The sequence below is a fragment of the Barbus barbus genome (assembly GCF_936440315.1).
Source record: "Barbus barbus genome assembly, chromosome: 37".
In the NCBI taxonomy this organism is placed as follows: domain Eukaryota; kingdom Metazoa; phylum Chordata; class Actinopteri; order Cypriniformes; family Cyprinidae; genus Barbus; species Barbus barbus.
In genome coordinates this window covers 11449420-11469100 of record NC_136715.1, presented here as the reverse complement: position 1 = coordinate 11469100, position 19681 = coordinate 11449420, and the positions used below count along the sequence as shown (strand labels likewise).

Below are 19681 nucleotides of genomic sequence, written 5' to 3'. Positions count from 1 at the left end.
GCAGCTATAAATCAAAGGCTTCTGTTGAATTCCAGGTGTGCACAGGTGCGCCCAAAGCGCATGTTAGCTGGGGAAGTCTCAGTTCACAACCATCACCCTGCTAGACAGGCGTTGACGTTAAACGGTGAATAGTTTGGCAGCAAAATCGCAGTTTATAGGAAAACATTGCGGGAATCTTAATTAGCCTTTCAATGATAGCCTCTTGGCATTAACAGTTGCTGGCAGACAGCATGATATTAAACCCAAGAGCAGTCAGATTGAGGTAAGGTACATAGTCAACGTTCTGCCATCATGCTGAACACCTGGCTTACAGTTATGCACCCTAACAGGTGGCTAACGTGCTCAACTGCAGCACGAACACATTGCGTAAAAGCTGATATTTTGATCCCTGCATATCTGAAATTAAGCAGGCATAATAACATAATGGGAGGAGACACGTTGGCGCATCAACAAGAAAACTCATCTCTGAGACTATAAAGTTTTCACGGAGTTTCTTTTAATTAAATGGCTTCATTGTGAAAGGAAAGTGAAGGCGTAACGAACAGAGGCAACTAGATGTGGAATTTGTCTCCCCTTAATTGTTCTTCTAACATTTCTTGTCTCCTCCATCTACAAGTGTTAAGCTCTCCGACGTCATGCCATTCAGAACATGGAAAAGAAGCAGGAGCCTGAGCCAAAGAGAGTAACATCCAAAAGGTTTTTCAAAACCACACAATATTGTGATTCAGCTCATGGTGACTGGGTGTCGATGTTACTTTAGCCAAGGCTGTTTGGGCAGCTGCCTTTTCACGCTGCTGCCTATTGATGAGTTTTCATCCGATTCTCAAAGGAGCGTTTTGTGGCAATTATTCAAGGGGTGATGCTAAGATCTTTTCTAACTTTTGGATTGAAATTCCTCTTGACATCATCCTTCACAATGGCAAAGCCTCTCTTTTTGCCATCCCTGTCGCCTTCTGGGGGGGGACAAAATAAATAGCATCCAAAAGTTAGCTGGATTTTGCATAGTTAACATTTCGTTAATGGGCAGGCCTGCTTCTCAGGGAGACTGGACAGCATTTTTGGGGCCCACAGAGGCGTTGTTGTGGTGACGGCACTGGGAAGTGAATGAAGCAGATGTCAGAGTAATCCATCACCCCTCTTCCCCCCCTTCTATCGGCCCATTGCTGTGACACCCTCCTCGCTGCTACTCATCAATTAAAGCTCTACACCAGCCCTACCATTAACATGCAAGTACTTTTGTTAGCATTTTCCCTTGCCTGAGGTCATCCATGTAGTAAAAAATGTCAGAACCAGTAGGCGACCATTAGTTAAGTGCAATATATATTTTGCCACTTGCTACTGCTTTACTAATTTGAGGGACTGTCAAGCTAGTGATGACTCTGTTTGGTTGTAAGAAGTAAGGCTGAGAGATGGTATGGGAAATGCGATGATTCTGACTAACAGGTCATTTAGTTTAGGTCATTTTGATTTGACTAACTAACCCTGTAAAATAAATAAAAAGTATGCCTTGGAAACTGTTGCTTCCCTCTTAAAAAATTCAAAAATGGTAGAAGGCAAGGAAGTATTTATTAACACTGTTGGAAATATAATGCATAACATCTTTTTTATAATTTATGATGACACAGTAATGTAGTACAATCAATTTGGCAAAACATCTGTCGAAATCACAGATTTTTGTAAAATAATTATTACATCAAGGCCATCCTGCTCTCAAGCTCTTGACAAAGAGCCAAACTCAAATTCAGATGTTCTTTGGTAAAAACCCTCAGTCATGAATTTTTCTCAGTACCAGAGAGTTTTGTCCCAGGATTATTTAACTACAGTTTCCCTTACTGATCCCACATCCAGGACCTTTGTCATGAAAATGCTATGGTTGAAAGTTTTCATGTTCGAAAGCCAGTATGATCATCTTGTAAAATGCAATAATTATTACGTACTTGGCAACTACATCACCATGAGTGATACTTCATTGAGATGTAGATTACAATAAACTGCTCAAGCTGGTACCATGACACAATCACAATGTTTCTAGCTTATCTCTCTAATTTCTGTCCATCTAAAGGACATCGGTAGTGGGTTTTTCCTTTACACAAAATAAATAAAATATAAAAATAATCTCTTACAAAATATATGTCAACAAAGGGACAATCTGTCTGGACAACCACATTTGTTCACAACACACAAAATACTACTAGTACTAACTACAGTTGCAGAACAGAACAAAACAAAACTAGCAGCAAAAAGTGTTATTACCTATAATATATTACATTAATAGAACTGGTTATCTGATCTCAACATTCCACATCAGTAGCAGATGGAGCATCTGTATTGAGGCTGTTCCATTCGAAAAGTGAATTAATTTCTGATTCTCTTTCGCTGCCAACGGAGCAAATATTAGCCAAAAGCGAGGGAAGCTTGTGGCCTCATTAGCATAAAGCTTTTTGTCAAATGAGGTCTCAAAGTTTAAGTGGGTAGAATTTAGATCCCATTTAAATACGCTTATTTTAATTGGACTATTCCAATTTAAAGACAAATGTTCTTGTGGACCCATGTTAAAAACAAGAGTTATTCACTTTGGAAGGAATGAGCCTTTAAATACGATGCCCAATTCCAGTGTGTAATTGTACATAGGAAAATATGTGCAAGGGATGACACTTAAGGAGATGGGAAAATGGAAGCAAAAAGCCTTACAATGATACATTAAAGACAGTAGAGTTTCCTTTCAGTAATTACACCTTGAGTGCAGTGCACTTGTTTTTGTATTGTGCATTATTATCATTGGTTCATCCATAAGCTAAAGCACATGATGTACGGTTTAAAAGTTGGTCATTTTATTTCTATCCAAAACACACAATATTAAACAGGAGAAGAGCTAAATCTAAGCTAGTAAACACAATGAGAAAAATCAGTAGTTTTCTTATTAAATAAATTAACAATAGCCATTTTCTCTAAATAAAAAGTTAAATATCACTGTTGTGTCCATGTACAGTTTTTTTATGTTGTAAGTTTTGTTATATCAATCACTCAGGCCAAAAACGTTCCTCAAAAATACCTTCTGTGCTGTCTACGGAGCAGAACACCCTCAATAATCACACCCCACATCTTTCTCACGGTCTACAGATCAAACCTTTGAAGGCTACTTAGCTCTGTTGCTCAGTACTGGAACAGAAAGGTGTCTACTGGTACCAACACCGACGCCCTCAGCAGAACTCTGGAGCAAAGCTGCATGCATTGTACACAATTACTCCGTCTAGACTCCACCAGACCCACGATTTCCAGTGCAAATGGCTCTTTCCTCTCAATAGCTGGAACCCATAGCAGTGGTCATCCAGTTGCGACACTTGTAGACCCTCTACCGCACTAGTCACAGATTTGTATCAATTCCCCAGCAAAAAAAATTCACTTGCACGTGTACACTTCTGTCCGTTCACTACAGGTGTTGCACTTGACGTAGCAACACCAAAGAAACTTGCAGTTGCACTGCCACACGCGCGAGTACTGGTGTGTGTTATATCCCCGGCCGCAGCACATGAGGTCGCAGCCACTGGCCTGCAGTGCAGTCTTGTTGCAGATCCTGCCCTGGGTTCCCATGCTACCGGTCATGGGATCTGCCTCGCAATAGTTGGGCGACTTCTCGATGTACACCAAATCCGTTTCCATAGGCTTCCGGTACGAGTAAGGCTTTTTAACCTTCAGAAAGGTAGGTCTCTTGTTCCGACTGGCTCGGACCGGTTCCACATGTACGGCGTGGTTATACTTCTCCTTGAGGATGTAACCCAACTGCCGGAAGTTTGGGAGAGTGGTCCAGCAAGTCTTGGTGGTGCAGGATCCTGATACACCGTGACATTTACACTCTAAACGCATGTTCTTCTCCAAGACCTGAAGTAGGAGGAAAAATCAACAAGTCAATACCTTTGGGATTATTTAGGCACCTAGGTTTCTCTTAGGAATCTTAGCCTAAGGTAATTATGAAAGTAGACTGATGACTCATTGTTGATTTAGTTAGTCCAACTGGTGACAAATTTGAAGTGTGCAATCATCCGTTACAAAAGATAGAATTGCTGATGCTAAGTAGAGAATGTATGAGGAAGGAAAATATCTTGTTTACGAAAAGGTATGTGGTAGTTTTGGCCGTAAACTATGTTTAAACATTTTGCATATATTCACATCATCTAATACAAGGCATATTCCAGCAAACCAAGATCTGGATAGACTAACAATACAGTGGGGATTAGTGAAATCACCCTCTATGGCATACAGTTGGGTATTTTAAGACATTTCTGGGAATGGTTTAACAGGTTGAGACAAAGGTTTTTTTTTTAACATTCCGATTTGAAGAATGCAAGGATTGTTAAACTTGCAGTGCAAGACTACCTCATTCCTCTCGCTGCGTAGAGAGCGGGCCTGCAAAACACAGCTTGTGTTCACAGGCTATCTGACTACTTGTAGGAAACGGTTTCATTTGTGTACAAAACACACGCCACAAATTGTTGCATGGGGTAAACTATCAGAGGTTGTCTGTAGGAGTCTCTTGTCTTGTATAAGCAATAGAGCGGAATCTGCACAGTATATGATATAAATACTGACTGAACAATGATCGCAGAGTTCCTACAACAATCAGCCTGTGTGTAGTGTACACAGATAAAGCTCAGGAGTCAGGTTTCAGGTACCTGTGTGCCCCCCCTCGTTATACCTACACACGTCAAACCTCACAGATAAAAACAAAACATTTTGTGCTGCAGTGTAACTGAGGGATGTTGTATCATTTCTTGTCCTGTAGTTAATTTGCATGCAAACTAATGCTAAACATTAATGCATTTCACATTTCACCTTAACTGTAGGCTTAGAAATGCACCACAAATGCACAGAAAAAAAACATAGGTTAGCTCAGAATAGATGAATGAATGGGCAAATGTAAGCAGAACTCAGTGAAGCAGAGTGCCTGTTTAGATATGGAAGATATGTGAGCGGCCTGATTGGCATCAGTGGATTGCCTGTTCAGGGCGGCGCAATCTTTGGTGTGGTTGGTTAATGTGTCTTTTCTCTCCCTCTCTTTCTCTTCCTTTCACTCTTTTTCCCTTTTGCTGTGGGTGGGAGAGGTTTTACCTTGCGTTTTAATGATTTTTTTCTCCCTCTCAGACTTTCAGGAGTCTTGTTGGCAGTTGTCTGCAATCTAGGATGCATATCGGGCTTAGTATGTTCATGCTGCTGATTCCTGATAAACAGTAAGTCTCTGGAAAAGTTTACAATGGAAAGATCCTTGTGTCTTAAGTGAGGCCACGCCCCTTGCATCTCATTACCCATACACAATCATGGGTGTGGCATATTGATGCCATGACCTTAGTTTCATTGAGAACTGCTCAATAAAAAGTGCAAAATTGCATGAATTTGGGAATTGTCAATTCACAGGACTGATTATACTTGCTATAAAGACAGGATTTGGTGCAGGTTACAAAAGGCTACGGGTCAGGATAAGGGTTTTAAAGCCCCCAATAAAAGCTCTGTCCAGAGTGCTGAAACATCACACTCTCCAGAGTGGCACCGAATGACGAAAAGCTTATGAAGGTCAGTCAAATTGCCTGGGCATGCTATTTTTAATGTTATTTTTACAAATACACAAGAAATCTTTTTGTCTTCTCTGACTATAAAATCCAGTAGTATCTTTATTGTCTTAACAACTGATCCCAAGTCCACTAGTGAATCACTGTTGCTTTTAAATTATTTCACAGTTGTGAAAAATGAGTTTTGCCATAATCACAAATAGCTGGTCAAGTGCATGCCAAAACTAAATGCATTGCATTGCTACACCTTGTTATTGTTAATCTACTACCCACTCCAAAGCAGAGAAAATTCATTCTCAGCCTTGGCCCTTGAGGTCCACTTTCCTGCAAAAGTTTAGCCCCATCCTTGATCAAACCTGCCTGCCTGTAACTAGTGATCCTGAAGACCTTGATTAGCTTGTTCAGGTGTGTTTGAATTAGGGATGTAGCTAAACTCTTCAGGAAAATGGACCTCAAGTGCCAGATTTGAGAACCCCTGCTGTAGGACTTACAAGAAACACCTGCCAATCCTGCTCCTGGAGGGCCATGTTCCAACAAAGTTTAGCTCTATCCCCAATCAAACACACCTTGACCAGCTAGCCAATGTCTTCAGGATCACTAAAAACCTTCGAGGCAGGTATGATGGATATAAACCCAGCAGGAAAGTTGCCCTCCACGAGCAGGATTGGACAACCCTGGCCTAATTATGTTTTTATGCAGGACATGGTACTTTTTAAAAAACATGCAAACTGTGCCACATACCTTGCGTCCCACTTCATTGTTATGGAGGTTCATGAGTGTCCTGGCATTCTGCCTGATCTCCCGTGCGTCTATAAACACCTTTGAGAAGCTCAGACCATAGCGAATGTCAGCTGAACATCCTCCCCACTTCCAGCCCTCCTCTTGGTTGTAGAAGCCCTGCTTTTCCTTGTCACAACCACAGCCGCTCAGCGTACCCTGAGTGCAGGCCGCCGTGATGGCATGGGCGACCCCGGCAGCAATAATGGCGTAGGTGAAGGCTGCTTCTTTACTTCCTGGATTCAAAAGAACATTCTCCCGTCAGTACTGCTGACAACAAGATCCAGCAGAGGCAGTTTTAAACAACCCTACATACCTGACATACCTTGACACTCACAGCAATAAAGAAAAGTGTTAGTTGAGTCAAGTGTAGTTAATTTATCATGCACACTTCACACTGATTAACAGTATGCTGCCTCCGGTAGATGGTGTGGGGGCTTACTGAGAAAAACATGATATAAAAATGATCTAGGACCCGACATAGGCAAAACAAACACGGATCGCATACCTGTGATTATTCAAAATACAAATGAATGTCCTTCAGATGTCAAAGAGAGGAAACAGAAAGACAAATAACTGTTTGCACACAGATGAGCAAAGGAAGGAACGTTCCATCTCTTTAATAAGCACAAAGGACAAGGGTTTATTTCAGAGACAATAGAATGGTAGAGATAGAGGGTATGTGTTTAGACTCTAGCCTGGCCAATGTCCCAGCTTCCGTCAGAACGAGGGATCCACCCTGTGGAGATGAACTCCTCAGGCATGCAGTGCCTCCCTGGCCAGGGCACTTCTATAATTGATTGCCACTGTTAAACAGGACACTTCCAGGTTAATGGTGTATTTCATTTATAAGGACAAAGATAGGTCTGAAGTCCTGCGAAGAGTTATTTCAGGGACTTTTTTGTAAGGTGACATCAAGCAACAAAAAACTTTCCCAGAGTTCCAAGCTTCCATTTTCACACTATGTATTTTGCTTTGGATAAAATTATCTGCCAAATATAAATGGGGACTTAGTGCTGCATGGAAAATCCCTTTAAAAATATGATGCATTCATTGTTGCTCAGTTATGTTAACATTCCCGGAAATGTACATATCCTTTTCTGGATTAATGAGTCATCATGTATTGACTGTCCTAAGAATCATTTACACACCTGAAACGAAGAAACACTTTAAAAAGTTAACCTCTATAGGCCTCATAAAGATTGATGTCATGAGTTATTAGAATGAATATATTTTCTATCTTTTGATCATTATATGGCAAGAAGTGAAAAACACATATATATGTCAGACTGTTAACAGACTGGCTCAGCAATTCAGGAATTTTCACCTTTAAGCAATCAAGAGCAGCAACAACACTCTTCAGTGGTTTCCTGAAACTAACATTGGTATGTGTTGACCTGCTGATGATAAACATCTTGGAACTCTGCCCATGCAATTTAACAAAGGCCAGTTTGGGGCATCAATTATGTGGAGATTTTTATGAGTTGTTTGGGCTTGTCGCCAAAGGAGTAGGGATGTATCCTGAAGAAAGGAAAATGAAGACTGTATTGATGTAAAATCTTAAAATTCTCATCAATACTAGAGCAGAATGCTCTTTGTCTTTGTATATCACTCGAGCTATGTTTACTTAAATCAAGATATTCTGAACACAAACACAGCAGATAAGACTTCCATAAAACATGTGTGTTATGACATGGGTGTCATTTATTTTCAAGAGAAATCTGAATCAGTGGCATTGCATGATTCTGTGCGAGATGTCTCTTGCCAAAACTGTAAATGCAAGAGGTTAATTTATAAACCTCATACAATGTACTTGTCTGGACTTGAGGCATTAATGCTGTTGGAGGAAAACTATTTTTGAGCATACCAGAGGGTGGTTAAGTCAGAGAAGATTTAGGAGGGTTGCACTCAAGCAACATAAAGTAACACAAGCACAAAGATGATACGCCTTTCACATATCTGTCCAACTGCTGATTTCCAGCAAGCTATATTTCAATCAGAACTTCATTCACATATATGATAAAAAGGTGAACGGGTCCATGGGTAGTGGAGATGGCAAAAGTGCACCTATAAGTGGAATCCATTGCCGTGTGTGCCAAATGTGGACTTTGGTACCAGGCCCTGAAAATTACTGCACATTACTCAACAACTTTTTTTTGCTTTTTTTTTGTGAGTACGCAAGCCCCTCCCCACAGGATTAACTACCTCTTTTCATCTTCTAACTTCTCCTACTATGAGCATGACTGGTCATACACCCATTGAAACCAATCTTGTATGAACGGCTGTTCACTTTATTTAATCCTCCCTATACCGACCATAGACAAAAAAGAGTCTGGGTAAATAAAGCAGTTGGGCCGCTTCAGAAATGGAGACCACGGTCTGTCACTCTAGGTCAGCGTCATCTCTGAGGCGCTTAGATGAGAGGGCACACAACACCAAGACCCATAGCAGCTGTCCAAGCAGACAGCATTAAATAATATAATCAGCACCCACAGATCCAGGCTGCCATTCAAGTGTAAACGGCTGAGTGTGTGCAGCTCCAGAATGAGATGGAAAGAGACGAAAACCTGTGCTTTTTTTTCAGGAGGCGCTTGTCTTTGATGCAGAGGGATAAAATACAGCTTCACCTTCAGCGATAGATACAAGTCTCTACAGATCTAAGCTTCTCCCCTGGGCCTCAACCACACCATCGCAACATTGGCTGGATCCTAAGAGTGTGCGGCTAAAGGAAAGAGAAGAAATTTCAGATAATATTATATTGGAGTTTATTTCTGGCAGAGTTTGGATATTTGAGCATCGAAATTCCCTGCAGCCGCAGGAAAACCACGCAATAATGCCACCTCCTATTTGCTAGCAGGGTCTGAAACTAAAGCAAAGTCCTTCACACCACCATTCAACAATGTGTCGCAGGCTCAGTAGCACTGACGGACTCCTTAACAGGCCTAAGTTTGCCTTAGGAAAATGGATACATTACCCCAAGTGAAAAACTCACTTAATTACTTATGCTTTGTCTCTCTAACGTGACATATTGTTACATTTCTTCACAATACTGTACTTTCTTTTGGTCTACTATTCAACCACTGTAACTTATACCCGTGGTAAAGTGAAAACCCTGACTGCCAAATCATTAAAATCTACAGATAAGACAGGTCGACTAGAAAAAGAATTCTTTTGAGAGGGTGGACTGTTGAGAGGGCTATAAATCCAGCCGCGTTAGCACTTGCTCCATGAATGCATGCAGTTGAAACCTACCTGACATTGTTTACTATGACGTGTGAGAATCTAAACATTCACCAAATGAGATGTCAGAAACAGTACACAATACAGCGTCATTCCGAAACACATAAATCTATGCAAAGTTTGTAAAAAAAATCTATTTGCATGAATGAAGTATTAAGTAAGAGTGTTCTAGCAGGTGTTTAAGAGTGACCTCCGATTTCAGTGTTAAATACCACAAAGACTGTCAGTCGGTCTCTCAGCAAAAAACAGATATCTAAAGGTCTCCTCATTCATCAAGTTTAGTAAAAACAGCTTTATTTGGGCTTAGAAACTCTCCAGGGCTTGAAAGAAAGCAATTTAGTCTTTTTTTGCTAGAACTCTGTCTAAAATACAAGACCGCTTGTTTAAAAATAGCAGCAATTCATTTCTGAATACTGTAACAGTATAAATGTAATAATTTGGTAACATACCCACTTTCAACTCTTTTCCAAAGACAGTTCTTTCCCCGAGGGCCGAGCAGTTCCACCTTCCATTTTTGAATTGAAACTGACACTCATTGATTCCCATTTGCGCTCCTTCTCCAATGACAATGATAGCGTCAGGCCGGCTTTGACAGATAGTCCTTTGACGAGGGGCCAAACCAGGAATTTTGTTACAGATAACACTTGCTCCCAACGCAACCACGGAGGAAAAGCCCCTGTAAAGTTTAAAATGAAATGGAATGTTTATGCAGGAAAATATTGAATATTTAAATGCAGTTTGTGTGGAAGGGGCCATGACTACAAAATAGTTCACAGTATACATGGATGGTAACAAATCCGAGCCCTAAAGCACTTTGGGAGACAAACTATTATATGGATATATGGATGTCTTATTATGTATTATAACTCATAGCATATTTAAACATTGTTCTTGGGACTTGTCCCCAATAAACAACAGAAAAAAAAAATTAAAATAAAAAAAGTTAATCTCATGCCACAAAGATAGGAAAATATGGGTCAATGACAATGAAGGATGTACAAGATGATAAAAAGGAGTAATCTTTTTTTCTTTTCTAATCTTGTGCAAGTTCTTATGTCATTTGTAGTCACCTTGTTTTTTCTACAAAAATCTATTTTAACCTTCAATTAAAAAAAACTAAATTACTTTCTAAATTACCCCCCCACCCCCAATTTAAGCACCTCGAAAAAGTCCATCCTTAAATTAAAAGGCTGTAAACATGGTCATAATTCAAAACAGCCTACTTCAAATATAATTTCTGTATGAACTGCATTTTATTTTTAAATAGCTCCATAAATCCGGACAAATAAAATGACTCGTAAATGTGAAATATTATCACATTTCCATAAAAAAACTCCACTGCTCTTGTAGATCAGTGCATTTCTCTTAGGCTATTGTTTGATATATATTCACAGTATTTTATCAAAGTGTCATAATGGCGGTAAAACTGTTCACGCAATAATTAAACGCTAATTAATAGCCTATAGACCTAGCCTGTTTTCACAGCTAAACTTTTTGCATAAATGCAGTAGTGAATACTTTACAAGTTAAAACAGTTAAACACATTCCATTTGACCCTACTTACCCAATCTTCAGATATATAATCCCCAAACAGAGGAAAATGTGAAAAATCCAGCGGCGTGTTTTCCTGCTCATGTTCAGCCTGGACTTTGTTAATAAACTGTGAAATGTTAGTAGTCTCCTGATGGGTAGCCTAACCGGTGGACGCGAGGCTTTATCACAAGCAAAGCAAGTCCTTGGAGGGATGCAAAACTCCGTGAAAACTTGACGTGAACACCTGAGCTGATATCCTTCGGGACGTGTGGAGATGAATATTATTCTGCATATGTACAACTTCTCAATCACTTTTACGCGTCTCGATTTACTGCAACAGACAACTACGCGCTTTTACATTCACAGCACACTTTCCAGCACATCCTTTATCTGTTAAATCTATCAAGATGTTTTCTGAAGGAAATTCAACTTTTCGATGTTCCTTTATACGTCTGTGCGCTCCTGAAGCCGAGTAACAGGTTGATAACGCGACTAATCACTTCAAAACACACCGCGAGCACGCGTTCAACCAAACAACACACATGCATAGACGTAGCCTACGGTATGTATGGAGGTAAAAATCTGATTTCTGACGTGTCACTGCGATATGTATCTATACTCTATAGCTATAATACCATGATAAATCTAAGAAAGGTATATTCTCTGTGCGCTCCTTGGCGAAGATCATATCGCAGTAACTCCAGCTTCTTAAACGGAGCTTTTATCTATTTTCCTGCACCCGTTTGCTCCTCCCATGAGAAAAGAAAACTTGTTCAACTTTAGATTTCCCCCTCACCCACCTCAAGTCCTTAATTGCGAGGTGGGAGATGTGTTCATCTATCCATCTTCCAAAACAAAGAAGTCAAAGAACCATGTGTACTCCAGAACCAGGACAGCAAATGTTAAAAGAGAAAAATGAAACTAACTTTTAAACTCTGTAAGGTTTATTAATATGAATAGATGAAATGTTCATAACTGAAAGGTCATTCCAAGAAAAGTGTCCCTTATTAGAATGTGTAAGCAATGACTTTAACAGTTGCTCATATTATCTTTCCACATCAACAAATCATGCTACCTTCATAATTTATCTTTAAAATAAAGAATAAGTCCTTAAATTAGAAAAGAATAATTCAAAGACTTCATTAATTCTTTAGGGTGTCTTTATTTACTTATTCATTAAATTGTCACTTTTTTGGGGTTTGCCAGACACAATTTGAAAAAGTGTCAACTATTTTAACTTGATTTTTAATAATCATGCAAACTGGATATTTGTATAGATATAAAGTTAGTAGTGGATAAATTAACCCAGTTATCTCTACTACTAAAGGCATATAGTTGTATCCCAACTTATATATACATATTTAAGTTTAGCTTGAGAAAGCCCAACACAATTTATTAACATATTAATCATAATATTAATATTAATTATTTTGTCTGACAGAAATGAAAATGGTTCCTGTTTAGTGAAATGACCCCAACTCAAATCAAAGTGCCTGGTTATTTGTTTGTACAATTTTTCTCTATAATAGCTACTTGCAATTTAACATTGACATGTACCAGTTGATATGTTTGTCCATGACTAGATTTATAAGATCATTGTAGCACTGACAGTCTCAGGTTTTAAGACCGTTTAATTAAGATTGTTTATTAAAAATCAATCACGTGAAATCAGTAAGTATAATATTTAAATTATGCAACCTTTTAAAATCCATGTCCAAATATTAAACTTCAGACCCATTATTGGAGGAGTTTTTAAACATTTCACCTAAATTGTCAACTAGTAACATTTTTTCAAAACATTTCAGATGAAATGCAAGTATCTCTCAAAACAAGGTAGTGAAGCTGATGATTTAAATATTGCAGATTTAACTTCTAGGTGCCAAGCAACAATCCATCCCAAAAAGACCCACACAGCAATTACCTACAGATCCTTCATGCATGCAGTTTATTAAGTTGACACTATAGGAATATAAAAAAATCGTGCAATATATCCAGCATATGCTTAATGCAAAATAAAAGACACCCTCTTATACTAAACTGGTGGCTGATCATTCATACAGCTCTTATCCTGTCAAGCTCAGCCATGTGTTCAATATATAGACAATACAAGAGCGCCATCTCCAGGATGAATGCATGATGCTGAGAACAACCTCTTTTCACTTGAGCACCATACAATGGTTTATCCTATTAATCAATAGGCATTAAACCTGGAAGCCCTTAATACTAATCATAAATATTAAATCAAAGAAAACCACTCATAAATTTGCAAACACTTTTATTGTATTTGTGAAAAAGTTACTTTAGACACAAGGAAAAAATTAAAGCTTGATTTAAAAATAAAAAAAGAAATCACATTATATAAGATAAATAGGTGTATTTCTGCCCCGCAGGGAAGGCAATAGATTGTATAGTTATCTCCTACACAGGATAAAATCACTACCCTACAACTATACAATCTACTACCTCACACTGCACAAGCACTGCCATCTCTTTTAACAATCAAAAACATTTCAGCTTGCCAGCACATACCGCGACAATGCTATCACTGATATTAAACATCAGGAAATGTAGGATGATACTCCGTAGCTCCGTTTTCACTTTGAGAAAGACAGTAGGCTGTATAGTTATCTCCCAGTGTGGGTGTGACCCTAAAACTATACAACCTACTACCTCATCCCACAGTGCACGTCACCTTATTTCCACCTGGAAATGAAGTAATGTAACAGGATAGTGACAGAAGTGACCAAACTGATGTTTTCCGAAGTCCTTTCTGTCCGCCATGTTAGGATTCTTGCCTCGGCATCTACCATACTTCAAAATGCACAGTCTGTCTGTGGACAAGAAAAAGGTTATTGAATTAAGTTTATAAATAAAAAACAAACCGACCGTTCAAAATGCAAAATAGTCGCGGCTCTCATCGCACATCATTTGAAGTTAGTGAAAGAAGAGATCACGGAAAAAAAGACCCTAACCAGACGGCTATGGGACTACAAAACACTCCCTCGAACTGAATCAGACAGCACGGGTAATGCAGCAAAATGGAGGGTCTGGCCAAGTTACTGGCACCCTCTCAGGCACCAGGAAGCCATGTTGACATTGTGTGTGCCTTGGCTACGTACTAACATCTCAGTAAAGATTACATGCCACCACATTCGGACTTGGGCCCAGTTTGGCTCTGGGATAGATGTCGTCAGTAACAGCAGGCAAGCAGGCGAAAACCAAAGCACTTAAAGCCTTGTTTTCAGACATCTTGTCATTCTTTCGTGTTTCGAAACTTAAAGGAATAGTTCACCCAAAAAATTTTATTGGCTTAATGTACTCACCCTCAGGTTATCCAAGATGTAGAGGAGTTTGCTTCTTCATTAGAACAGATTTGGAGAAATGCAGCATTACATCACTTGCTTACCAATGGATCCTCTGCAGTGAATGGGTGCCAGCAGAATGAGTCCAAACAGCTGACAAAAACATCAAAATAATCCATAAACTGTGTTTGTAGTAGAGGCTGACATTTTTCCGTGAATCCCGTAGGATTCAAAATCACTACGAATCACGTGATTGGGACAGGACAGGAAAAAATGTGCAGCGGGAGTGGGCGGGACCGGGAACAGTAATAACACTATGATCGAATCAATTAAATGAATGATTCAGTGATCAAATTAGTGACATACCGCCACCTACTGGCAGTTTAGTTTAATTTTTAAAGTATCTTTTCTGTTATTTAAATCATTTAATATTTCTACATTCAAAACATTAACCTCAACATGAATTTATGAATTTAACTGCACTTATGCAACCTCTGAGCCTCATTAAACATCTGAAAATACACCTACAAGCCACTTGTGTGTTCTTCTGTGCCACCTCTGCAGTACAAATTTATTTCTTAAATACTGATTTCATTTGATAGTTATCTTAGTCTACTTCTTATTCTGTTGTTTTAATTAGAAATGATAAAAAGTTTATTAATATATTTTTTGGAATTTGACAAAACATTATGCAAAGCATATGCAATCACGGGTTAAGTAGTGAAAACAATCAAAAAAAAAAGTTGGTTTTGATATGAGATGACAACGGGGTGGTGGACCTTTTCACTGGAGGTAGTGTTATTATGCATTATGGCCTGATATTTTTAGCCAGAAGTGAGAATTTAAAGTTAAAATGCCTTGATGGATTTGTTTCTTACAAACATGAATCTTTCTGCTTCACAAGACATTAATAAGACTGGAGTCATATGGATTACTTGTGGATCACTGTGATGTTTTTAGCAGTCGTTTGAACTCTCATTCTGACGGCACCCATTCACTACAGATGATCCATTGGTAATCAAGTTATGTAATGCTACCTTTATCCAAATGTGTTCTGATAATGAAACAAACTTAACCACATCTCCTATAACTTGGGTGAACTATTCCTTTCATTTTTTTAATGTTAAGTTAAACATGCAAAAATGGTTTTACAAAATGCATTCTGATCATTTTTTATGAAGCAATGCATTTAAGTTAATAAAATGTGTTATGATATACATGCATTCAAAATACAAACTTAAGTGTTGGGCCAGAGTACATATGTGCACTTATAAATATAGTTAAAAAATATAATAAAGTGTTCCCTTCATGATGTTGTTTTGGCACCGACCACCAATCTTTTAAAGGAACACTCCACTTTTTTTTGGAAATAGGCTCATTTTAGGCAGCTTCTCGTTTGGCTCTGTTCGAAGGCGGTCGCATTTTTCTTCCCTCCCTCCCTCCTGAACTTCCCTGCTTGCTCTCTTGTATTGTCCTGTCCTTCTTAAGAGACTCTCGCTGCACTATTTACAAAACCAAAATTATGGATCTGATCAACTGGTCTCTTAACGCAATTGACCATCTTCTCGACTAGGAAAGCGGGATCTGGAGAACCGGAATGTCCCGCTGGGACGTTTGCTGCTGGCTACACGATGGACGCATGGGAGAGATGGCGGGTCGTGTGTCTGGCGGCTCTCTCCGTGGAGGACATTGAAGACATCTTCTTATTCGGAACAATGATAACTGGGTTTCTGCTATTTGGATTAGGCGTTGCCCTAAATTATCAGAAAATTAAGGAGACGGGACTGGCTATCCAAAACCTCTCACGGCTGCCCGTCATGATGGAGGCTGTAGGCAGAGCGGTCGCCTCGGAGCGCAATATGGATTCGATCACGGCTAAGCTCTCGGCTTTGGAAAGAAAAATTGATGGACAAGCAGATCAGAATGGACAATGAGAATAGCTGTGAAACTGGAAGACAGCTGTTCGCCCTAAGACAAAACAATCTTATCTCTTCCCGGCTTCCCACAACAGAACGGCTTGGCAAGGCCGCTCTGGTATCAACTCTCCGGTGAATACTGCAGGGAGACGCTCTTTCTTCCATTCCCTCCCCCCATCAAACACCTTGTTATTGTCGGGCGCTTGTGCTCTGTCCAAGGTCGTTTCCATGGCAATTGCTATGTCGCATCACAACCTGCGAACTGAGTCGACTGGTTTGGAGTGCTGGCGAAACGGATTTCAAGGCATACGAACTCACACGAACTTACACATACACACACTCATACACCTCCCTACCCCCATCCCACGCCTTCGTCGCTTCATCCTGTCAGTGATAACGGGTCCGTGTGTTTGCGCTGTAATGGCTGCTGGCCGGATGGCTGTTTCGTCTGAACTAGGATTACTATGCAAGTTATGTTCCTGTGTTGACTGTGCTTTATGCTGAGGTTTTTGTCTGTTCTCACACTGCACTCTCGTCCAGGAGCGTAGTGTGAGGACAATTTTTTTCTCCTCTTTTTCCTCATGTTATGCTGTATTTCTTCTTCTTTATTGCATTTCGTTGCCTTGTACCTACATGTGCAATGACAATAAATTGAATCCAATCCAATCCAATTTTACAACTCCCCTAGAGATAAACAGTTGAGTTTTACCGTTTTTGAATCCATTCAGCCGATCTCCGAGTCTGGCAGTAGCACTTTTAGCTTAGTTTAGCATAGATCATTGAATCGGATTAGACCATTAGCATCTCACTCAAAAATGACCAAAGAGTTTCGATAATTTAAAACTTGACTCTTCTGTAGTTACATCGTGCACTAAGACTGACGGAATATGAAAAGTTGTGATTTTCTAGGCTGATATGGCTAGGAAATATACTCTCGTTCCGGCGTAATAATCAAGGAAATGTTCTGCTGTACAGTGGGTGTAGCAGGTGCAGTGATATTACGCAGAGCCTGAGCTAGGGTTCCCAGCTAGGTAACTAGTTATGATATAGCCGGGGACGGAGATCGGCTGAATGGATTCAAAAACGGTAAAACTCAAAGGTTTATCTCTAGGGGAGTTGTAAAATGAGCCTATTTCAAAAAAAGTGGAGTGTTCCTTTAATACTGATTTGTTACCCAGTTGAGTGATTTGTTCACAAACTGGACAGCATATTGCACAGTACAATCATGTTTGCATGCTCTCAGCAAGAATAATGCAATAAGAAGTTTGAATATTATTCTCAATATAATATGGTATATAATATATTGTGCCATGGGATAAGTGCAGGAAACACTGACAACTGAGCTGGTTATTGTAAAGAGAGAAAATAAATTCGGGAAACAAGAACACTGTTAATGTAGAAAGACAGTGGTTAAAGATCCATTCCAAAAATCTGGTAGTGAAAGCATTAAATTTGCCCACTTGGCATTTGGCAACACACAAGCCTAACTTACTTTCTGGCAGTTCTGCAAGTTTTCCAATCATGCTGCATATTCATCTTTGACATGTTAATAAGATACTAGTTCCTCAAACTGCATCTGACCATCAATTAATTGCACTTAATAATAATAATTAAAAAGTGGTGCTGAATTGGTTGATCTTACTATCAGTTTTTCAATATGGGAACATTACTTACCTTGCATTCATTCTCTGAAAGCTCATGACATGATACAGAAAAGCATCGGACACAATTATACATCTCTCTCTCTCTATATATATATATATATATAAGTTAGCTGAATGCAGTTTGCATTTGCAGCTGAAATGTCACTGCTGAGTGTCAAACTGATTACTAAAGAAATCACACCTCAGACTTGGACTCAAGTCTGTAAATAATCGACACATCCTGGCTGGTGTAGTACTAAACAACTACAGATATCTTGAAATAATCGACACAGATTTCTGTTTTCTAGCTCACAGCGTAAAGATTCCTCATCCACATGTATTAAGTTTCCAAAACGGCATTTTACTCAGAGAAAAATTGAAGACAGTCCGTCATATCACCTGTTTTCCATTATAACGCTGGACTCTTTAGTCTCTCTCAAACTCTTTGTATGTTGCTCAAATTTCCCTCGCTTGATTCATAAAAAATGGCGGTCTCCAGTGGCTAGCCTGCTAATAGATTTATCGCCCAAATATAACGTTTCTCGGAACAAGTAGAAATTGCACAGCATTTGTTTTATATACACTACACTATTAAAACCTTCAGAGGACAGCATGTGATATATTTCGGCTCTATTCAGATAGCATGCTAGGATTAGTGTCCCTCACAGACTAGCCAGCAAGCTAGTTTGCATATCGCTCTTAAATAATGCCGTGAGCAATGGAAACTTCTTGTAAAGTTTATCGGACGTAAGGAAAAATGCAGAAATGCACTATAAAACCGAATCGGTATCCTTGGCAATAAGAAGGGACTGTTTTGAAACACAAACGCTCTATCATACCTTCACTGTGTCCTCAATGGAAGCTGAAGGCTAGTCGGCTAATAGCGATGAACACCCTCGGTCAGCGTCTGTGCTGAGACTCCAGGACCCGGATGAACGCCTACAGGAATGACGATGAGGAGGACCTCCCTCGCAGCTTCGGTATGTCAATTAAATTACAATACATTACAAAAAATAAAATTAAATCATGTAATGTAATATCATTACATTTTATTTTAATCGACAAAACAATTAGTGCTTTGTTTGTACAGAAGATGTATCTTAGTAGGCCTGTGTTCTTGGGATAGGAAAGAGACTTTTCCATACAGTGTAGAATAGCCTGTATATTTATGGAGTATTTCATATGGACTGACTGACGGATTGATTATGCATTTAACCTCAACGTCAACAACAGTAGCCTATGGAAATTGTTCAAGTTTAAGTTTATTTGTATAGCACTTTTTACGATACAAATTGTTGCAAAGCCGCTCTACAGGAATTTAAGTTTCCACAATATTTATATATTGCAGAACCTTAATGTATTTAACTTATGGCATTGTGAGAAAATGTAGCACAAAATTACATCTTGACGAAGAGAACAGGCCGGGGCCCGTTTCAGAAAGGAGGTTAAGTGAAAACTCTGAGTAGCCTATGTTAACCCTGAAATCAGGGAAACTCAGAGTTTCCTGTCTCAGAGTAAGTCAACTCTGAGTTCATGTTTAAACTCAGAGTTGGTTGAACCTTCTTATTGAAACGGGCCCCAGGTCCACATGATCCAGGTAGCTATTTACGTTTTCTGTAACTCATTTACTAATTGTTTAATAGCCTACATAATAGGCCTATAGTTTACTATAATTTGAAATATATATGTGATATACTATATTGAAATAT

At 39.2% G+C, this 19681-nt stretch overlaps 1 protein-coding gene across 1 annotated transcript; it reads right to left on the bottom strand.

Moving 5' to 3' along the window:
• Nucleotides 1-1547: 1547 nt before the first annotated feature.
• On the bottom strand, nucleotides 1548-11807 carry LOC306856737 (protein Wnt-7a-like). The gene is made up of 4 exons (XM_079396167.1): nucleotides 11143-11807; nucleotides 10028-10254; nucleotides 6303-6574; nucleotides 1548-3879 (listed from the first exon to the last, which is right to left on the bottom strand). Exons 1-4 carry the CDS (start codon nucleotides 11211-11213, stop codon nucleotides 3400-3402), a joined length of 1050 nt encoding a protein of 349 aa, XP_079252293.1. The 5' UTR covers nucleotides 11214-11807; the 3' UTR covers nucleotides 1548-3399.
• Nucleotides 11808-19681: the final 7874 nt, after the last annotated feature.